Here is a 17,215-nt window from a genome sequence, read left to right on the forward strand (position 1 = left end):
GCCAGTGCCGGATGAATGCCTGCTGTGCCAGCTTTATGCCAAATCTGGGCCAGAATTCTTTGCTACTAGGGCACACACATTGTTAGTCAGGAAATCAGTATGTTTTGCTAATCTTTAATCAAAATCTGACCATCTTCAGACTATAGAAAACACAAGACATGTCACTTGTATAGTTTTGAATGAGGAATAGTTTAACAATCCATATGGTGAATGAAGCCCCACATTCTAGAACAGGAGCCAATCACTGATCGCTATAGACTGAGGATTCTGTGGGGGAGGGGCTGGGACCAGACGTGTGTCTTTATGACAGTTTCTGCAGCTTCATTATAAATCTTCTGGTGTCGGCACATGCACTGGAATCTCAGCGAATACTTGCTTCACAGACATGAGAAATATGTCTAGATGAAGCTTAAAATCTCTACTTTTAAATGAACCAACAACACATGAAAAAATCTTTTCTGGTTGTATATGCTGAATGAAATGAACGTGAGGTACAGTCCGTCCCATCTGACCTAATAAATTCTGGTCTGTACCAGGAATAAGCAAAACAGCATGGCAAACACTTAAACGCAACTGGTAAACAAAGTAATCGCAGACATTTTGTAAATTGCAAAATAGATTACATTTAATTTATTTATATATATATATATATATATATATATATATATATATATATATATATATTTGGGCATATATATAGGCACATAACCATTTTACATAAAGTCAGACATGTTCTCTTTTAGGTAAGTCAGGATGATCACATGTGTTTCTGTTATGCTTAATAGCAGAATAATGAGAGAGATGTTTTGAGAAATTGTTATAACTTTTCTTGAAAGTCAACTTTACACACAATAAGATTATTCTGCCTCTGAAAAAGCTCAGATGATGGTGTCGAGGTTTTGGACGTTTCTGATTGGCTAATCGACAACATTTGAGTTAATTGGAGGCACAACTGTAGAATAGTATTAAAGGAAAAGCTCAAACACACTGCTTCCTTGTGTGACAACATGGGAAAATCAACAAGCCAGAATCAACAACAAAGCCAGATTACAACTTGCTAAATTACACTGGGAAAAAGACTAACGTTTGGAGACATGTCCTGTGCTCTGATGGAGCTAAGATTGAACTGTTTGGCCATAATGAGCAGTGTTACATTTGGAGGACAAAGGGGAAAGCTTACAAGCCTAGAACACCATCCCAACTGTGCAGTATGGGGGCGGCAGCATCATGTTGTGGGGCTGTTTTGCTGCAGGAGGGACTGGTCCACTTCACAGCATAGATGGCATCATGAAGAAAGAACATTATGGAGGAATACTGGAGCAACATCTCAAGACATCAGCCAGGAGATTAAAACTTGGTCACAAATGAGTCTTCCAAACAGACCATGACCCTCAGCACACTGCCAAATTAGTTCAAATGTGCTTTAAGGACTGCAGAGTGAATGTTTTGGAGTGGCCATCACACAGCCCTGATGTCAATCCTATAGAAAATTTGTGGGCAGAGTTGAAAAAGCTTGTGCGAGCAAGATCTGACTCAGTTACAGCAATTCTGTCAGGAGGAATGGGCCAAAATTCCTGCAAACTATTGAGAGAAGCTTGTGGAAGGAGACCCAAAACATTTGACCAAAGGTATACAGTTTAAAAGCAAAGCTAAAAATACCAAGGAAATGTGTGTAAACTTTTAACTGTCTAGAAATTAATAAAAAATTCTCTCATTATTCTGACATTTAGCAAATGTAAATAATTTAGGCAATCCTAACAAACACAAAATAGTAAACCTTTAGCATGATTTACCATCAGAATTTTTTTTGGAAATGGTTATGTTCCTGTTTTTAGAGTGTTTGTAAACTTCTGGTTTCAACTGTATTTGCTCAAACCATTTTTATAAATTAGACAGCTATTCAATCAGAAAAAACGTATAAAGTGTGCAGGAGTAAAGAGGAGTTATTGCAGTAATGTGACTGCTTCAGCTGTGGGTGTCTGATGCACATGTCCAGCACTGCCTTCCTGCCTCAGTGGGCTCTTCTTAGCTTTAATTGGCTGTGGACCAGACGTTATGATCATAATTAATAGCCTTGCTTTGATCAAGCCAGTCAGCTGACGGGAATGTGACCTTCTGTCTGCCTCCACACTGCCTGTCACATGCTCAGCAAATGAAGACATATTCAGGACGGACCACTAACCTGCACTATACACCACACACCGCCTGTTATTATTTATTATTATTTATAAATTATTATTTACACACAGTTAGAATTATTCTCCCTCCTGGGAATTTTCTTCGTCAAATATTTCCCAAATGATGCTGAACAGATTCAGGAATTGTTCACAGTGTTTCCTCTAATATTTGTTCTTCTGGAAAAGTCTTATTAGTTTTATTTGGGCTAGAATAAAAGCAGTTTTTAATAGTTTTAAAGCCATTTTAAGGTCAATATTATTCGCCCCTTCAGCAATATTAGTGTTGGATTGTCTCCAGAACAAACCACTGTTATACAATGACTTGCCTAATTACCCTAACTTTACCCTGATTACCCTAGTGAAGCCTTTACATGTCACTTTAAGCTGAATACTAGTGTCTTGAAGAACATCTAGTCTAATATTATGTGCTGTCATCATGGCAAAGAGAAAAGAAATCAGTGATTAGAATTTTAAAAGGTCTGACCTGCCGACTGTCCCTCTGAGAGGACGAGGAGGAGGAGGCGCTCTTGTGCGTGGGGGTGGAGCTTTTCTGCAAGGGGGCGGTGCTTCTGTGGATGGGCGTGGCCACTTTCTCCTCCAGGCTGGTGGTTCGGCTCTGATGGCGGGACATGATGGAGGCTGCGGTTTTTCTTCTTTCTCTCCACTCGCTTGTTTACTTAGTGTCTCTCGTCCCTCCAAAGCACAGCATGACCAGTCAAACTACTGCACAAGTTCACCTGAAACACAGAGTACATGGGTAGGCTAAAGTAGTAAGTAACTACAGTGTATAAACTCACTGGTACATAGTATTTACTTGTGTAATACTGGTGTCGCTACACACATGTAACAACACACTGAATAGCATGTGTAAGTTCAAATGTGTAACAGGACATTAGTAACACAATCTGTGGTTAACTACTCCTTTAATGTAAATTACTGATGTGATTCTGCGGTTTAACTTAAAACAACATATAAACAAAAGGCGTTTGTATATTTCTATATACACTTATACTTTTTTGGCAGTGGTTTGCTGTTGTTAAACAGTTGCACAAAGGCTTAGGTTTTACAGTAATGTGTGACCATTTTACACTTTATATTGAGTAGACAGTTTCTGATGATTTACCCTGTATTTACAGTGGTATCACAAGGTGAAACCCTCTGATGCAGCGTTAGCTCTGCCGTTCTTAATTTATTACAGTGTTCAGAACGTATACGGTATGCAAACAGGTGTGGAAGTGGGAAAACACCTGCAAGTATTCCATATATAATACAGCATTGTTCCTAATGTCCTGCTACACATTTGAACTCACACATACTATTGTGTGTTGTTACATGTGTGTAGTTACACCAATATTACACTAGTAAATACCATGTACCAGTGTGTTCATACACTGTAGTTACATAGTACTTACACACATCTAGTTACCATGTACGTTCACAGGTATAAGCGACAATATAAAGAGGGACCCTATTTGTTTTATTTCGGCTAGAATGAAAGCAGGTTTTAATTGTTGCAAAGCCATTTTAAGGTCAATATTATTCGCCCCCTTCAGCAATATTAGTGTTGGATTGTCTCCAGAATAAACCACTGTTATACAATGACTTGCCTAATTACCCTAACTTTACCCTAATTACCCTAGTGAAGCCTTTAAATGCCACTTTAAGCTGTATAGAAGTGTCTTGAAGAATATCTAGAGTAATATTATTTACTGTCATCATGGCAAAGAGAAAAGAGTCAGTTATTAGTAGGGATGTAACAGTATTATAAATACCGTCATACCGCAATATAAATTTTTTTCGATATTACCGTAGTCGCATGACTCTGTAAAACTATAGGTCTTCTGAGAAAATTTGCTCAGGCGAATGAAGCGAACGGGAGGTAGCGAAAACTACAATTCCCATCAGCCCATGCTTGACCATCATCCCTTGCGGTCTGTTGTCGCTACAGATCCAGTAATGCGGAAATGGAGTGTGCTGCTAGAAGCGGGGATGAAAAAGAGCTGGAAAACTCTAAAGCGGGTGTTGTCGCCGCGCGCGTACTGAATAGGGGTGTTGTCGCGCACGTACTGAATAGCGGTGTTGTCGCGCGAGTTCTTATCAGCTGTGTTGTCGCGCGAGTTCTTATCAGCTGTGTTGTCGCGCGCGTACTGAATAGCGGTGTTGTCGCGCGCGTACTGAATAGCGGTGTTGTCGCGCGAGTTCTTATCAGCTGTGTTGTCGCACGAGTTCTTATCAGCTGTGTTGTCGCGCGCGTACTGAATAGCGGTGTTGTCGCGCGAGTTCTTATCAGCTGTGTTGTCGCGCGAGTTCTTATCAGCTGTGTTGTCGCGCGAGTTCTTATCAGCGGTGTTGTCGCGCGCGTACTGAATAGCGGTGTTGTCGCGCGAGTTCTTATCAGCTGTGTTGTCGCGCGCGAACTGAATAGCGGTGTTGTCGCGCGAGTTCTTATCAGCTGTGTTGTCGCGCGCGTACTGAATAGCGGTGTTGTCGCGCGAGTTCTTATCAGCGGTGTTGTCGCGCGCGTACTGAATAGCGGTGTTGTCGCGCGAGTTCTTATCAGCTGTGTTGTCGCGCGCGAACTGAATAGCGGTGTTGTCGCGCGAGTTCTTATCAGCTGTGTTGTCGCGCGAGTTTTTATCAGCTGTGTTGTCGCGCGAGTTCTTATCAGCTGTGTTGTCGCGCGCGTACTGAATAGCGGTGTTGCCGCGCGAGTTCTTAACAGCTGTGTTGTCGCGCGCGTACTGAATAGCGGTGTTGTCGCGCGAGTTCTTATCAGCTGTGTTGTCGCGCGCGTACTGAATAGCGGTGTTGTCGCGCGAGTTCTTATCAGCTGTGTTGTCGCGCGCGTACTGAATAGCGGTGTTGCCGCGCGAGTTCTTAACAGCTGTGTTGTCGCGCGCGTACTGAATAGCGGTGTTGTCGCGCGAGTTCTTATCAGCTGTGTTGTCGCGCGCGTACTGAATAGCGGTGTTGTCAGCACACTGTTCAGATTGATGCAGACATGAGACCTCTATCTTACTCATGGTTTGTCCTCTCAAGTGGGGGAAAGACAATGCACAACGTTACCCACTGCTGTCAACCTGGGCCAAGTCATATCTCTCTTGTCCCAGAAACCTCAGTCCCAAATGAGAGGGTTTTTTTCTGTTGCAGGGGACATTGTAAATGCCCAGAGATACCAGCTTTTACCAGATTACATTTATATGATAATTTTCCTTAAAACCCATCTCTATCTAAGTGAGTGAGTGATTAAATGTTGAATGTGATGAGTTTTCAACAATACTAAATTGAAACTTTAATTTTTTTTACATGGTTTAATATTTTTTTGTTATTAAAATTGAAGTTCCTGTTTCATAGCTTACAGATAGATGGCTAATTTGTATGTCATTGACACTTTTGGCACTTTTTTGGAGTATTTTCATAAGTTTTGTTTTTTCCTGTAAATGATTCAATAAATACCGTACCGTGACATTCATACCGAGGTATTACCGTACCGTGAAATTCTGATACCGTTACATCCCTAGTTATTAGTAATGAGTTATTAACACTATTAAGTGCAGAAATGTGTTCAGATAAACAGAAAATTGGGAAAAATGTATACAGGGTGGAGAATAATTCTGACTCAACTGTATATAAACAACAACATTTTTAAAAAGCTTTAGAAAAGGTGTTGTTTGTTTCTTTTAAACTATTTCTTTTATCCTTCCAGCTCAATAAAGAGCACAGTTTATGAAGGACATGAGGGTTTGGAATTGGATGTTATTGATCAGGGAAATCAGCCAATCAGCTGTGAGCAGGAATCATTGTGTTTCTCACCCTGTCGGTGTCATTAAGAGACGCTCTATGAAGCGTTTGACAGTCCTTGAGTTGCAGCCTTCACAAAGATCACACTTTAACGAGAACTGCCCGGACTGCAGTTCATTCATTCATTTTTGCTTCGGCTTTTACGCAACGGATGCCCTTCCAGCTGCAACCCAGTATTGGAAAACACCCATACACACTCATTCACATACACTACGGCCAATTTAGTTGATCAGTTCCCCTATAGCGCATGTGTTAAGACTGTGGGGGAAATTGGAGCACCCGGAGGAAACCCACGCCAACACGGGGAGAACATCCAAACTCCACACAGAAATGCCAACTGAACCAGCCGGGACTCAAACCAGCAACCTTAGGCCACATAGTTAACCACTGATCCACCGTGCAAACCTCAATGAAAACCTAAATATGTTTAATTAATAAATAAAATGTCATTTACATACATATTATATAATTAATTACCAACTCTTTAAGCAAACCCACGCCACAATCTACAAGCAAAATCATTTTAGTAGCATGATCATTCACTCATTTGCAAAACAAACAAAAATCAGAATTTTGAGCGTCCAGTTTATGATTACTATATTTTGGCAAATTGTGGCACAAATAACAAATGGATTTCAGAAATACGATTAACACCTAGAAACAATCATAAGTGGCTAATTTTTATTTTCAAAATCTCTAAAGCTTCTAACAATTAAACTAAACCAAAAACGATTTCATGACACTAATTACAGCGTATTTAATCCCTAAACAAAAGTAAACTCGTGTTATCTGTGTATTTTCCTATCAGTTGTTTTCATTTGCGAGTGCAAAGGCGGGCACTAGGACCCGGAGGCTGCTTGAAAACAACATTGAAAAGATAAAGATTACTCGAGCAGGTTCTGCATTAAGCTGCTGCGGCTGTCACACAATCTGCGGGTCTCCTATTATCACAGCTTCTGACCAGCGCATCAGATCAGATCAGGATATTATGACATAATGCTATTTGTGTGGGTTTTATTGTCATTGTGCTGGTCTGAAGCTTATAAAGCCGGACGTATAGGAGGATGTTAGGACTGCTGGATGGCAGCTATAGTGACTCCAAGTAAATAACCAAATATATATTAAATTAATATTTTAATTAATGCTAATTATCTCTTAAAGGGGTCCAATTATGCCACTTTTTACAAGACGTAAAATAAGTCTCTGATGTCCCTAGAATGGGTAGTGAGGTTTCAGCTCAAAATACCACACTAATAATGTGGTATAGCTCTCTGAAACTGACCCTGTCGGGTTTAGGGAAGGAGGGGGAGGAGGAGGAGGGCGGCCGGGTCGGCGGCTTTTCGCGCAAGAACAGCACGGGCGCGAACGGCGCGCGCTCCCGAGAGGCGCCCGAGACGCAAAAAAGCGCGCACAGCGGCCTCTCGCGGATCCGCAAAAACAAAAAACGCTCGAATACGTACCTCCCGGGATGTATCTCGCGGTCCACAGAAACGTTCGCGGGGCTACGTTTCCACAATGAGCCCGGGTTGGAAATTGTGCGCAGTTTCTGCGTTTTTAAGTAGTTGGCGCCTGGAGTGTTGTAAATACCTGCGCTCACCTCCCTCGCGACAGAGCGCATATGAGGTAAATGACGTCAGTACATTATAAACGGTAATGATTATTATTGAACCGATTCCGAATTGTCCTTATCTGCAACGCGGTGCACTGAAGAAACAATTAATTTTGTCACCCCTAATGTGTGGGATAATCGATGTGTTCAGCGGAGAGAGTTTCCACCGTTTCCTCACTCCAACAAAGTAAAGGAGTAAAGAGTAAGAGTAAAGTGGCTGAATGGAGGAGGCTCATTCTTTACCCTCATGCTGCAGATGCTCTGTCTAACTGTTTTCTTGCTAGTGAAGCGTTCAGTTTTTACACTTACAAAGTCCGCCATGTAAATAGCAAATGTGTTATAACGCGACACAACTGACTGGGAATGGGAGATGAGACTCTTTTCTGCAGTGTTAGCCTGCACATCAAAATAAGTGTCCATCTAAGCAAAGCATTATAATGACAACAATGATTTCAAAAGTACTTTAAGATTAACTACTTATAACTGAAAGGACAGGGAATGTAATACAATCGAGGACACTTTTAGTGAACCCTAATCTTCTGTGTGCATGAAATGAGCTGTAAGTGTTCTGTGGAGGAAAGCTGTTGAGCATAATACATCATGAGTAGTGAATGTGTGACTGTGTGTGTGTGTGTTACAGTCTCCACATGTGTCTTCCTGCAGCAGTATTGATCAGTCATGCAGTATAGAGAGACTCTGACCAGCTTAATTAGACCCAAAGGAACAAACACACATACGTGTACAGCCATCTTTATGGGGACTTCCTATAGATGATTTCATGAAATAGGGATCCACACTCATTTAAATACAATATTTTGGTTGAAAATTCTTCAGATTTCTTTATGAATATATATATATATATATATATATATATATATATATATATATATATATATATATATATATATATAAAAACGTTAAAATTTATATATTTAAACAAGTGTGGATCAAGACTCATTGAAATAATCTATCTAAAAAATGAACGCATCGGAAAAGGAAATAAGCAACTATTAATTATACCTTAATAACTAATACTAATAGATTTTTACTACATGTAATGATTTATTTACACAAACTGTGTATCATCTGCATTTTTACATGATCAAAATACTGATTTATGAGTCGTTTTCCTCATGAGAGACCAACGAATTTCAAAAAGTACTGGTATTGCTATACTTGTGGGGACATTTGGTCCCTACAATATGATGAAAATCACAACACACACACATACTCATAGTGACAGTCAGAAGCTAAAACCAGGGTGTGAGTTACAGGGGATTTGGAGGGATTTACCCCCTAAATTAATACTCGATCCGCCATGAAGGATGTCAAAACAATATGTAAGGGTGGTCCATTTCAATAAACATCACGTCAGGTCATGTTTTATTTATTCAGTTCAGGAGCATTTTCCCAAATTTAAAACCTGCTGGTATTGGACTTTCGTTATCCAAACACACAGCAGTAAAGCTCTGCTTGTTGTAATGCGACAAATATCTACTATATGTTGAAGAGAAGCGCGGCAGCATTTTGTTCAGACAGAAGACAGAAGCAATGTTTTTTTTTATTTACATGTATTTGCCAATATTTCATAGATGGAAAAAACGAAGGTTGCATTTGCTAATCAATTGCGATTTTCACAATTTGCCTGTCCATTATAATGCTAATTATATGTTAAAGGAACTGTTCACGCAATAATCACCAAATATGCTTCAACATTAGGGCTGCACGACATCAGAAAAATCAGACGTTGTTATATATTTTTTTCTGCAATCTTCATTGCGATTAGGGGTGTCACGATTTCGGTTTTTAATCGAAATCGATCTAAATTTATACTCAACTTCGATTATCGAATCAAAAAATAGAATCGTCGATGCTGCCACGCCCCCATGTCACGTCAGCTTGGCTTGCCAAGCGGGAAAAAAACAGGCTTGTTGAAGCGCTTGTTAAACTGCAGACGCAGGAGACCCGTCGACAGAGCTTAAACCCTCTCCTCTTTCAATGAAGTCGCCGGTGTGGAAGCATTTTGGATTTCCAGTTTGTTATGTTAACAACGTTCGTGTTGTCGACAAAAAAAAACACAGTTTGCAAGCTCTGCTATGTACGTATTACGGTTGGGATGATAGACGATGGGCGCATCGCGATCCTCCGCCCCGCACCCGTTGCAAATCCGCTCGCGAAAAATACACCCTGTTTACACTAATATGTCTTATTTTTAAATGGCATTTTAGAACGACAACGATCCACATCTACAATGGCGTGTAGCATTTCTGAGCAGCCCTTCTTCCTCACTACCTCTGAAAACGCACATCACGTGACCACACACACTCATTCACACACAGACACAGACAAACAAACATTGTCATGCGCTCGAGACAGCGGGTCAAGGCAGTCAGCGAGTCACTGCTTCCATCTTTTACACAAGTACTTTTTAGCGAACACCTCAGATACTGTTGGCTGGTTCCTGTTGGTTGTGCGTCTTTTTTTACCGACGCCATTATAACGACACAGATCACTGCCTATTCACGAGTCCCGCAGAAAAAGTGATTGACAGGTGGTGATTATGTGTGTATCTTGCCTTTATTCATTTACTGTATGATTTGTTTATGGGTAAAACAAAGACCATGCAGGTCAGGTAGTTTAAACGGTAGGCTACAAATAATTAATTCGTTATTAATCAATTAATTATTCATAATCGAAAATCGAATCGTGACTTTAAAATCGAAAATGTAATCGAATCGAGGATTTGGAGGATCGTGACACCCTTAATTGCGATATGAATAGAATTATTTCACCACATGACTTGAACAGCTAAATTTGGAAGGAACTCCTAATAGGCTCTACGCACAGCGAGAGTTTTAAAGCCAACGATAAACTTACGGTAAAAGCTTATTTTAAATTTCCATATATCATAATATTATTTCCATCTATATAATAACCATATATTGTGCAGCCCTATTCTGCATTTTTCTCAAACTCGGAACATAACTAAAGTCCAAAGGGGTTAAATAACATTATTAACAATTAAAATAATAGATAATATAAATATACTCCTATAAGAATTCATACCATTGTTAATGCATAACCACGCCAGTCACTCTGTGCACGAAAAATATCATTCAACAGTCTAAAAACGGTCACTTTTTCTCGTAGAATAGGAGTTATAACCTAAAAGTCAAGTCAAATTAGATGCATAGGTTGTATAGTTTGATCTAGTACCTCTAAAATAGCTACTCAGGGGATACTGTAGGTCAGAATACACGAAATATGCCTCAAAACACTGAAAAACTAAATATGTTTAATTAATAAATTAGACGTCATTTAAATAAATGCATATATTTGATTAACTGAAGCTACTGAAACTAACACTACTGAAAAACATGACCGCGTGTGCGCAGAGATACACGAGTGATAACAGGATACATCTGTACTGGCCTTCCCAACACAAACATGCTTAGCAAGCACTCTGGGGAACACACACACACACACACACACACACACACACACACACATCTATAATTGAAGGGCTTCCACCGTCCTCCAGCATATTAACTGAAACACACATCACGGGCTCAGAACAGCACACCAGGAGCCAGTGTTTCCCTCAGAAACTCATCCAGCGTTTCCCCACAGCTGATGAAATATCAATGACTCCACAGATTTACTCAACCCAAAGCACAAACTGCTGTATCGATCTGTTTTCTGCTCTGCTTTTAGCTCTTGTCACGGTTCATACTGCAGAGAACAAATCTCTCCATCAGATTAAACACACACACACACACACACACACACACACACACACACACACATTAGAAATATGTCGATATTCAATGAGTCAATATATTGTGATAATTAACATTTACAATATTGATATTGTGGCCACTTTAAAATACTGTATTTACAGCACCTTATTCACAATATGTTGAGGTTGTTTATCATATATTAATAATATTAATTTTATTGTTTTATAATCAGCTGACATAAACAGTCTGCAGAAACACTTTGACATTCTCCCTTTGTATGATGTCATCATAGGGGGAAAGCCCCGCCCACTAGACCCTCTCTCCCTCATTAGCATAGGACATTAGTCTTGTTTTTGAATCTGCCACCATGCTGACACACAGGCCATCATAGCTCCGCCCTCTTCTGAAAAGAACACAATCTCATTTGAATTTAAAGTGACAGTCACCAAAACGCCACAATTAGGATCAAAGCCTAAAAGGATCCGTTTAAAAGAGTTAAATAACATTATTTGTGTGGTATATTGAGCTGAAACTTCACACACACACACACTAGAGACATCAGAGACACATTTTACATCTTGTATAAAGGGACATAATACTGTTGGTACCCTTAAAAATAGCTTGCCTTTATAATCATTTCTACTCAAACTATTCTCTCAAACTATTAGACATAGAGATTTATTTCTTTAAATAAACTGCATTGATGGGCAATGCACGGTCAATATATACCAAATGTTATAAGAGATTTCAATGAGTGAAAACTATTGTAGTTAATTCAGCACGGCAGCCGAATGCTTATAGTGTATGAAAATTAAACAAGACTCCGTGCGGGAAACCAAACACCTTTCACCATTTCTGAATCGCAGCTTCTCAATGACAGTGGTTTGCCATATTAATTCCAGTGCGTGTCCTCATCCTTTAGAAGAGCATGCAAAGAGGATTTGCTTAGGCAGTGCAGAAATTCTTGACATTCTTGACATGTCAACAACTCTTCCAGGCCTCAACGACAATGTTTGAGGATTAAAGCAGACATTGCTGAAGGGCAGCAGGTCCTACTTTGTATTAAAGGGCCAGTACACCCAAAAATTACACGTCAGTCATTATTCACTCATCCTTCACTACCTCTAAACCTTTGAGTTTCTTTAATCTGCTCAAGATATTTCGGAGAAAGCTGGAAACCATTGACTTTCATAGTATTTTTTTTTAAATTATGGAAGTCAATGGTTAGAGGATTTCAGGATCTTCAAACTCATAGTAAATGTTCATTTCTGGGTGAACTGTCCCTTTAAGAGAAATATGAGTTTAAAGGAACGTGTTACCATTGACTTAACATACTACGGAAGTCATTGGTTATGGTTTTTCAGCATTCTTCAAACTCATTTCTGGGTGAACTATCCCTTTAAGTGAGTTTGAAGAAAGCTGAATACCTGTAACCATTGACTTAACATACTATAGAAGTCAACAGGTATGGGTTTTCAGCATTCTTCAAACTCATTTTTGGGTGAACTATGCCTTTAAGTGGCCAAAAAACACCAATTCATTAACAAGTATGTCTTAATATGTGCAGAACATGTATATTTTAATGTTCCTTATACTACAGCTCTGTTGAATGCTCGATTCTGATTGGCTGATGGTCATTCCAAGGTGTTTGGTTATTGTCAGATAAACACAGATAAAGTAGTTCCGGCAGGTTTTGAGCACATTACAGCTCCATATCAAGCTATTTAACAGCTACAACAGTCCAAAATCACAGCAAAACACAACAGAAGGCTTTGAAAGGGATGTGTGAGAAACTATTTCGAGGCTCGAACCAGCGACCTTCTTGCTGTGAGGCGACAGCACTACCTACTGCGTCACCCTATAGGAAAAAATGAAGTGTGAAATATTTACAGGAGCAGCACTGCTGACGAAAGGTGTGCGTGCACTAATGCAAACCAAACAGTGTGGCATTTGCTGGAGATGCTGAATGTCAACAGCAGATTTCTAATTATGAAAGTTGTTCATCTGCAGATATGTAGTTCAGATGCTCGCAGGGGCCGATGCCTGCGGGGGAAATAAATAAATCTGTTTTTGTTCCTGCGTCTTTTAGCTCTAAATTGCATCGTGGCGGGGTAAATACCTGGAAAATCACAGACTGCGGCCAATGATTGTTTCCTTTCCAGCATAATAAAGCTTGTTAAAGGAACAGCGCACGCCAGGGGTTTTCAAACTGTGGGTCGCACAGTGATCAAAGGTCGGTCGCGCAACAACACATAGCTGCAGCTACATTTACATTGCGGTGAATCAAAACCAGTACAATTGACGGCGATATCTTAAAAGCCTCTTACCCTAAAAATATCTAAAGTGTGTTTCCTACAAAAAGACAAAGCTGGTTGTGTTTCACAGCTGCCTTTTCTTTTTTTTCGCTCGACATTACGAGCACTGCTCCGTTTGAGCCCTCGCAATATGCGTTTAGCCAGGAGAGCTCGCACAGAGTGTAGCTCTCAGTAAGGGACCGTCGGAAAAGTGCTTAATTTTTTCGTTTTTTTCCTTTTTTTAGCTCCGTCCTGCGTGTTTATTTTAAACACTACTAATTTTCTCTTAAATGAGCACAAACAGTTACTAAAGTAGTCGAATGCTTCATTATAGATCTGTGCATTCTTACATGAACACCTCTGTTATCAAACAAAACAATGAGAGATTCATTAGCTGCTCTTCACTAAATAACTATAGTAACTTTAATCAATATGCAAATACAGTTAAAAGTGGATTTTACAGCTTTATTCATGTCTGTATAGGCCTTTGATTTTAATAGGCTAATCCTTTTATTTTATTGTCAATATTTTCTAATGTTTGCTATGTATTCTATCATTTGAAGCTGTTTGTTGTCCCATATTTTTTACATTCCAGCGTTGACAGATTGCTAATAAATAAATAGCTATAGTGCTATCTGTTAGTTTTAACGTCAGCTAATGTTATAGAAGGGCATAGATGTTATGGAAAATATAGTAATGTAACTACCCCCATCATTCCTTCCTCAAGCAAAAGTGTAAATATTAGATCAATTCAGCGATAATGTTAACTGCATTGGCATATTTATCTGACGTTTTCCCAGCTTGTAGTCGATCAAAAAGCTATTTAGTTTCTTATGACTATACACTAGCAAGGGAATTACTGCGATGTGACGGGCTTGATCATAATGCAGGGGCTTGATCAAAGGTTGATCATATTCTCTTCTGAAAAAAGAAGAGGATCTTTATCAACAAAAAAATGATCAGAGTTACAGCCAGCATCCCACAAAAAGCACTTTGAGTCTCATTTTGTGCATATCAAATCCCAAAATCCAAAAAGCTGCACACCATATATTTTTGACTGCTTTGAATGGATGACTTTTTTTTACCCATTTTTCCATAATAAAATATTATGGTGGGTCTTGAGATTGAATTACTTGCCAAGGTGGGTCCCGGAATAAAAGTTTGGGAATCCCTGGCGCATGCTATGGGCTCTATTTTGACGGTCCATGCAGAGAGCGCAAAACGCAGGGCGCAAACGCTTTCAGGGTGTGTCAGAACGCATTTTTGCTAATTTAAGGACAGGAAAATGCGCTTTGCGCCGTGGCACATGGTCTAAAAGGGTTGAGTTTATTTTCTTAATGAGTTATAGGTGTGTTTTGAGAATAAACCAATTAGAGGCTCATTTTTAATTCCCTTTAAGACTCAGCTGCGTCACGCCAAGAGCGCATTCACTATTTACAGGACGCAAAGTAAGTCTAAGTGGAAAAACTGAGCATTTCACAAGCAAACAGTTGACAGTTTATTAACAGAAAACAGTTAAACAGAGCATCTACTGCGTGACAATAGCCCCTTTCACACATACAGACCTTTCCGGAAAATTACCGGCAATTTTCCGGAAAGGTTGTATGTGTGAACAGGTCCTTTTTAAAAATACCGGTAAATTCGTTCTGGCTATTTTCCGGAAAGAGAAGTTGTAACATTACCGGCAATTTGCCGGAATGCTGCGCTGTGTGAACGCAGAAGGAATATTTCCGGAATAAGCGCGTGCACGTCTAGAACGTGCTGACGTGAGCCGTCTGCTTTAGCCAATCACAACAGTCAGACGCATTTACGTCCGCGCGGTTTGTGAGAATAAAAGCCTTTGAATATTTTTCCAGACGCATTTAGCTGCTAGAAGTTAGTCAGATCACGTTTATATGTTCTTCTTAATGCCAACTGTGCAAATAATCATCGATAAGATGCTTATGATAAGCCGTTGTTTGTTTACCTTCAAGCTTTGCGTGTGCCCATGAAACAGCCTGTGAGCGCCAGCACACACACATATTATGATCTCGACATGCGAAAGTGATCCTGCGAAAGTTGTTCACAATATTGATCATCCACAGAGTTTGTAATTTAGTCAAATGTTTACAAATACAAGCGCAGCCGTTTCAAGCTCATTTGTGGTGAATGATGTCAGAATTTACCGGTATTTTGGAATGGATGTGTGAATGCTCTTTTCCGGAAAATTTCCGTAACGTCCTCGCCTGTGTGAACAGCGCTTTTTTGAATATACCGGTAAAGTCGTTCCGTAAATTTTCCGGATATTTACCGGTATCACTGTGTGAAAGGGGCTAATGAGAGATAATGGATCACTTTCACATTCGTTCTTGTATAGGGAAACCTTTACACACAGACATCAATTAGCATATAAATAATTAATTTTGTTTGTTAAGCGCAAATATTCGTTTCAAAACTGTTTCTAAATTCAGTTCTAATTTCCAGCAAATGAATAAATGAACAATAATAATGAAGTGTGCTCAAAAACCTGAGTTATATCCTAAAACACATGCTGCGCCCCATATGATCTAAAACCTGACAGGTGGGCAAATCTAAGCTTGTTTTTAATAAAACACATATAAATATGGATATAATAAATAATACTGCTAATAATAATAACATCATACAAAAGCAAATTGTTATGAATGAACTGAAAAAGCCTCCCGAGATGAAAAAGACATAAAAGCAGTGATTTTTCATATTTATATAGGATAGAAAATAATATGTTTTCTAATATTTTAATCCTTTATATTTATATTCTATATCTATTCTTATTATATCCTATATATATATCCTTAATATTTACATTTTCTTCATGTGTAAAGATATTTGCCTATTGCTCTCTTGTGTGTATTAAGCAGTGTGTAAGCGATGTGCAACTCTGCGCTGGAGTTTAGACCGGGTTAGTTTTGGTCTAATGAAAAATCTATTATAGTTTCTCAAAATAGCAACGCGCCAGCGGTCCGCCTCAGAACGCCTTCCTTTTTAGACCAGAACGCACATATGAGTGCTAATGCATTTGCTATTTAAACAGCGTAGTGCAACACTTCAAAACGACTCTTGCACCAAGCTGAAACTACCAAAAGACTACTGCGCCACGTCTTGCGCCACACTGCGCCGGGTGTATGATAGGGCCCTATATCTTATAATGTCACTTGCAACCTGTCAGCGTGGCTTATTTCACTTATTGTGACAAGTTTGTTGACTCAGTGGTTAGCACTGTGGCCTCACGGCAAGAAGGGCATTGGTTCAAGTCCCGGCTGGGTCAGTTGGCATTTGTGTGGAGTTTGCATGTTCTCCCGGTGGGTTTCCTCCGGGTGCTCCAGTTTCCCCCACAGTCCAAACACATGCGCTATAGATGAACTGATGAACTAAAACTGAACGATATACTGATGTTGATGGTGTCTGTGAGTTGTCCATTAGCTCTCAGCATCTTTTGATCAGTTCCAGGCTGTTGTGTTTGCTGTAGTTTAGCAGCTGTTCCTCCTGCTGTCTGGAGCAGATTATTCAGCGCAGCTTATGAGGCCAATCAGAGCTGTGTCATCGGCAAACTTCACAGGAGAGGTCAGTCGAGGA

The 17,215-nt window shown here is 39.7% G+C and overlaps 1 protein-coding gene across 7 annotated transcripts in view; it reads right to left on the minus strand.

The window, feature by feature from the left end:
* osbpl6 (oxysterol binding protein-like 6) overlaps positions 1-17,215 on the minus strand; it is a 70,214-nt gene that overhangs the window by 41,869 nt on the left and 11,130 nt on the right. For all 7 annotated transcript variants that reach the window (XM_009304415.5, XM_073911430.1, XM_009304413.5 and 4 more), the window contains exon 2: positions 2,662-2,914. In XM_009304415.5, the coding sequence (XP_009302690.1) occupies positions 2,662-2,808 (147 nt within the window). In that variant the 5' untranslated portion in view covers positions 2,809-2,914. The remainder of the gene's footprint in view (positions 1-2,661; positions 2,915-17,215) is intronic.

The sequence above is a fragment of the Danio rerio genome, chromosome 9, assembly GCF_049306965.1.
Source record: "Danio rerio strain Tuebingen ecotype United States chromosome 9, GRCz12tu, whole genome shotgun sequence".
NCBI lineage: Eukaryota > Metazoa > Chordata > Actinopteri > Cypriniformes > Danionidae > Danio > Danio rerio.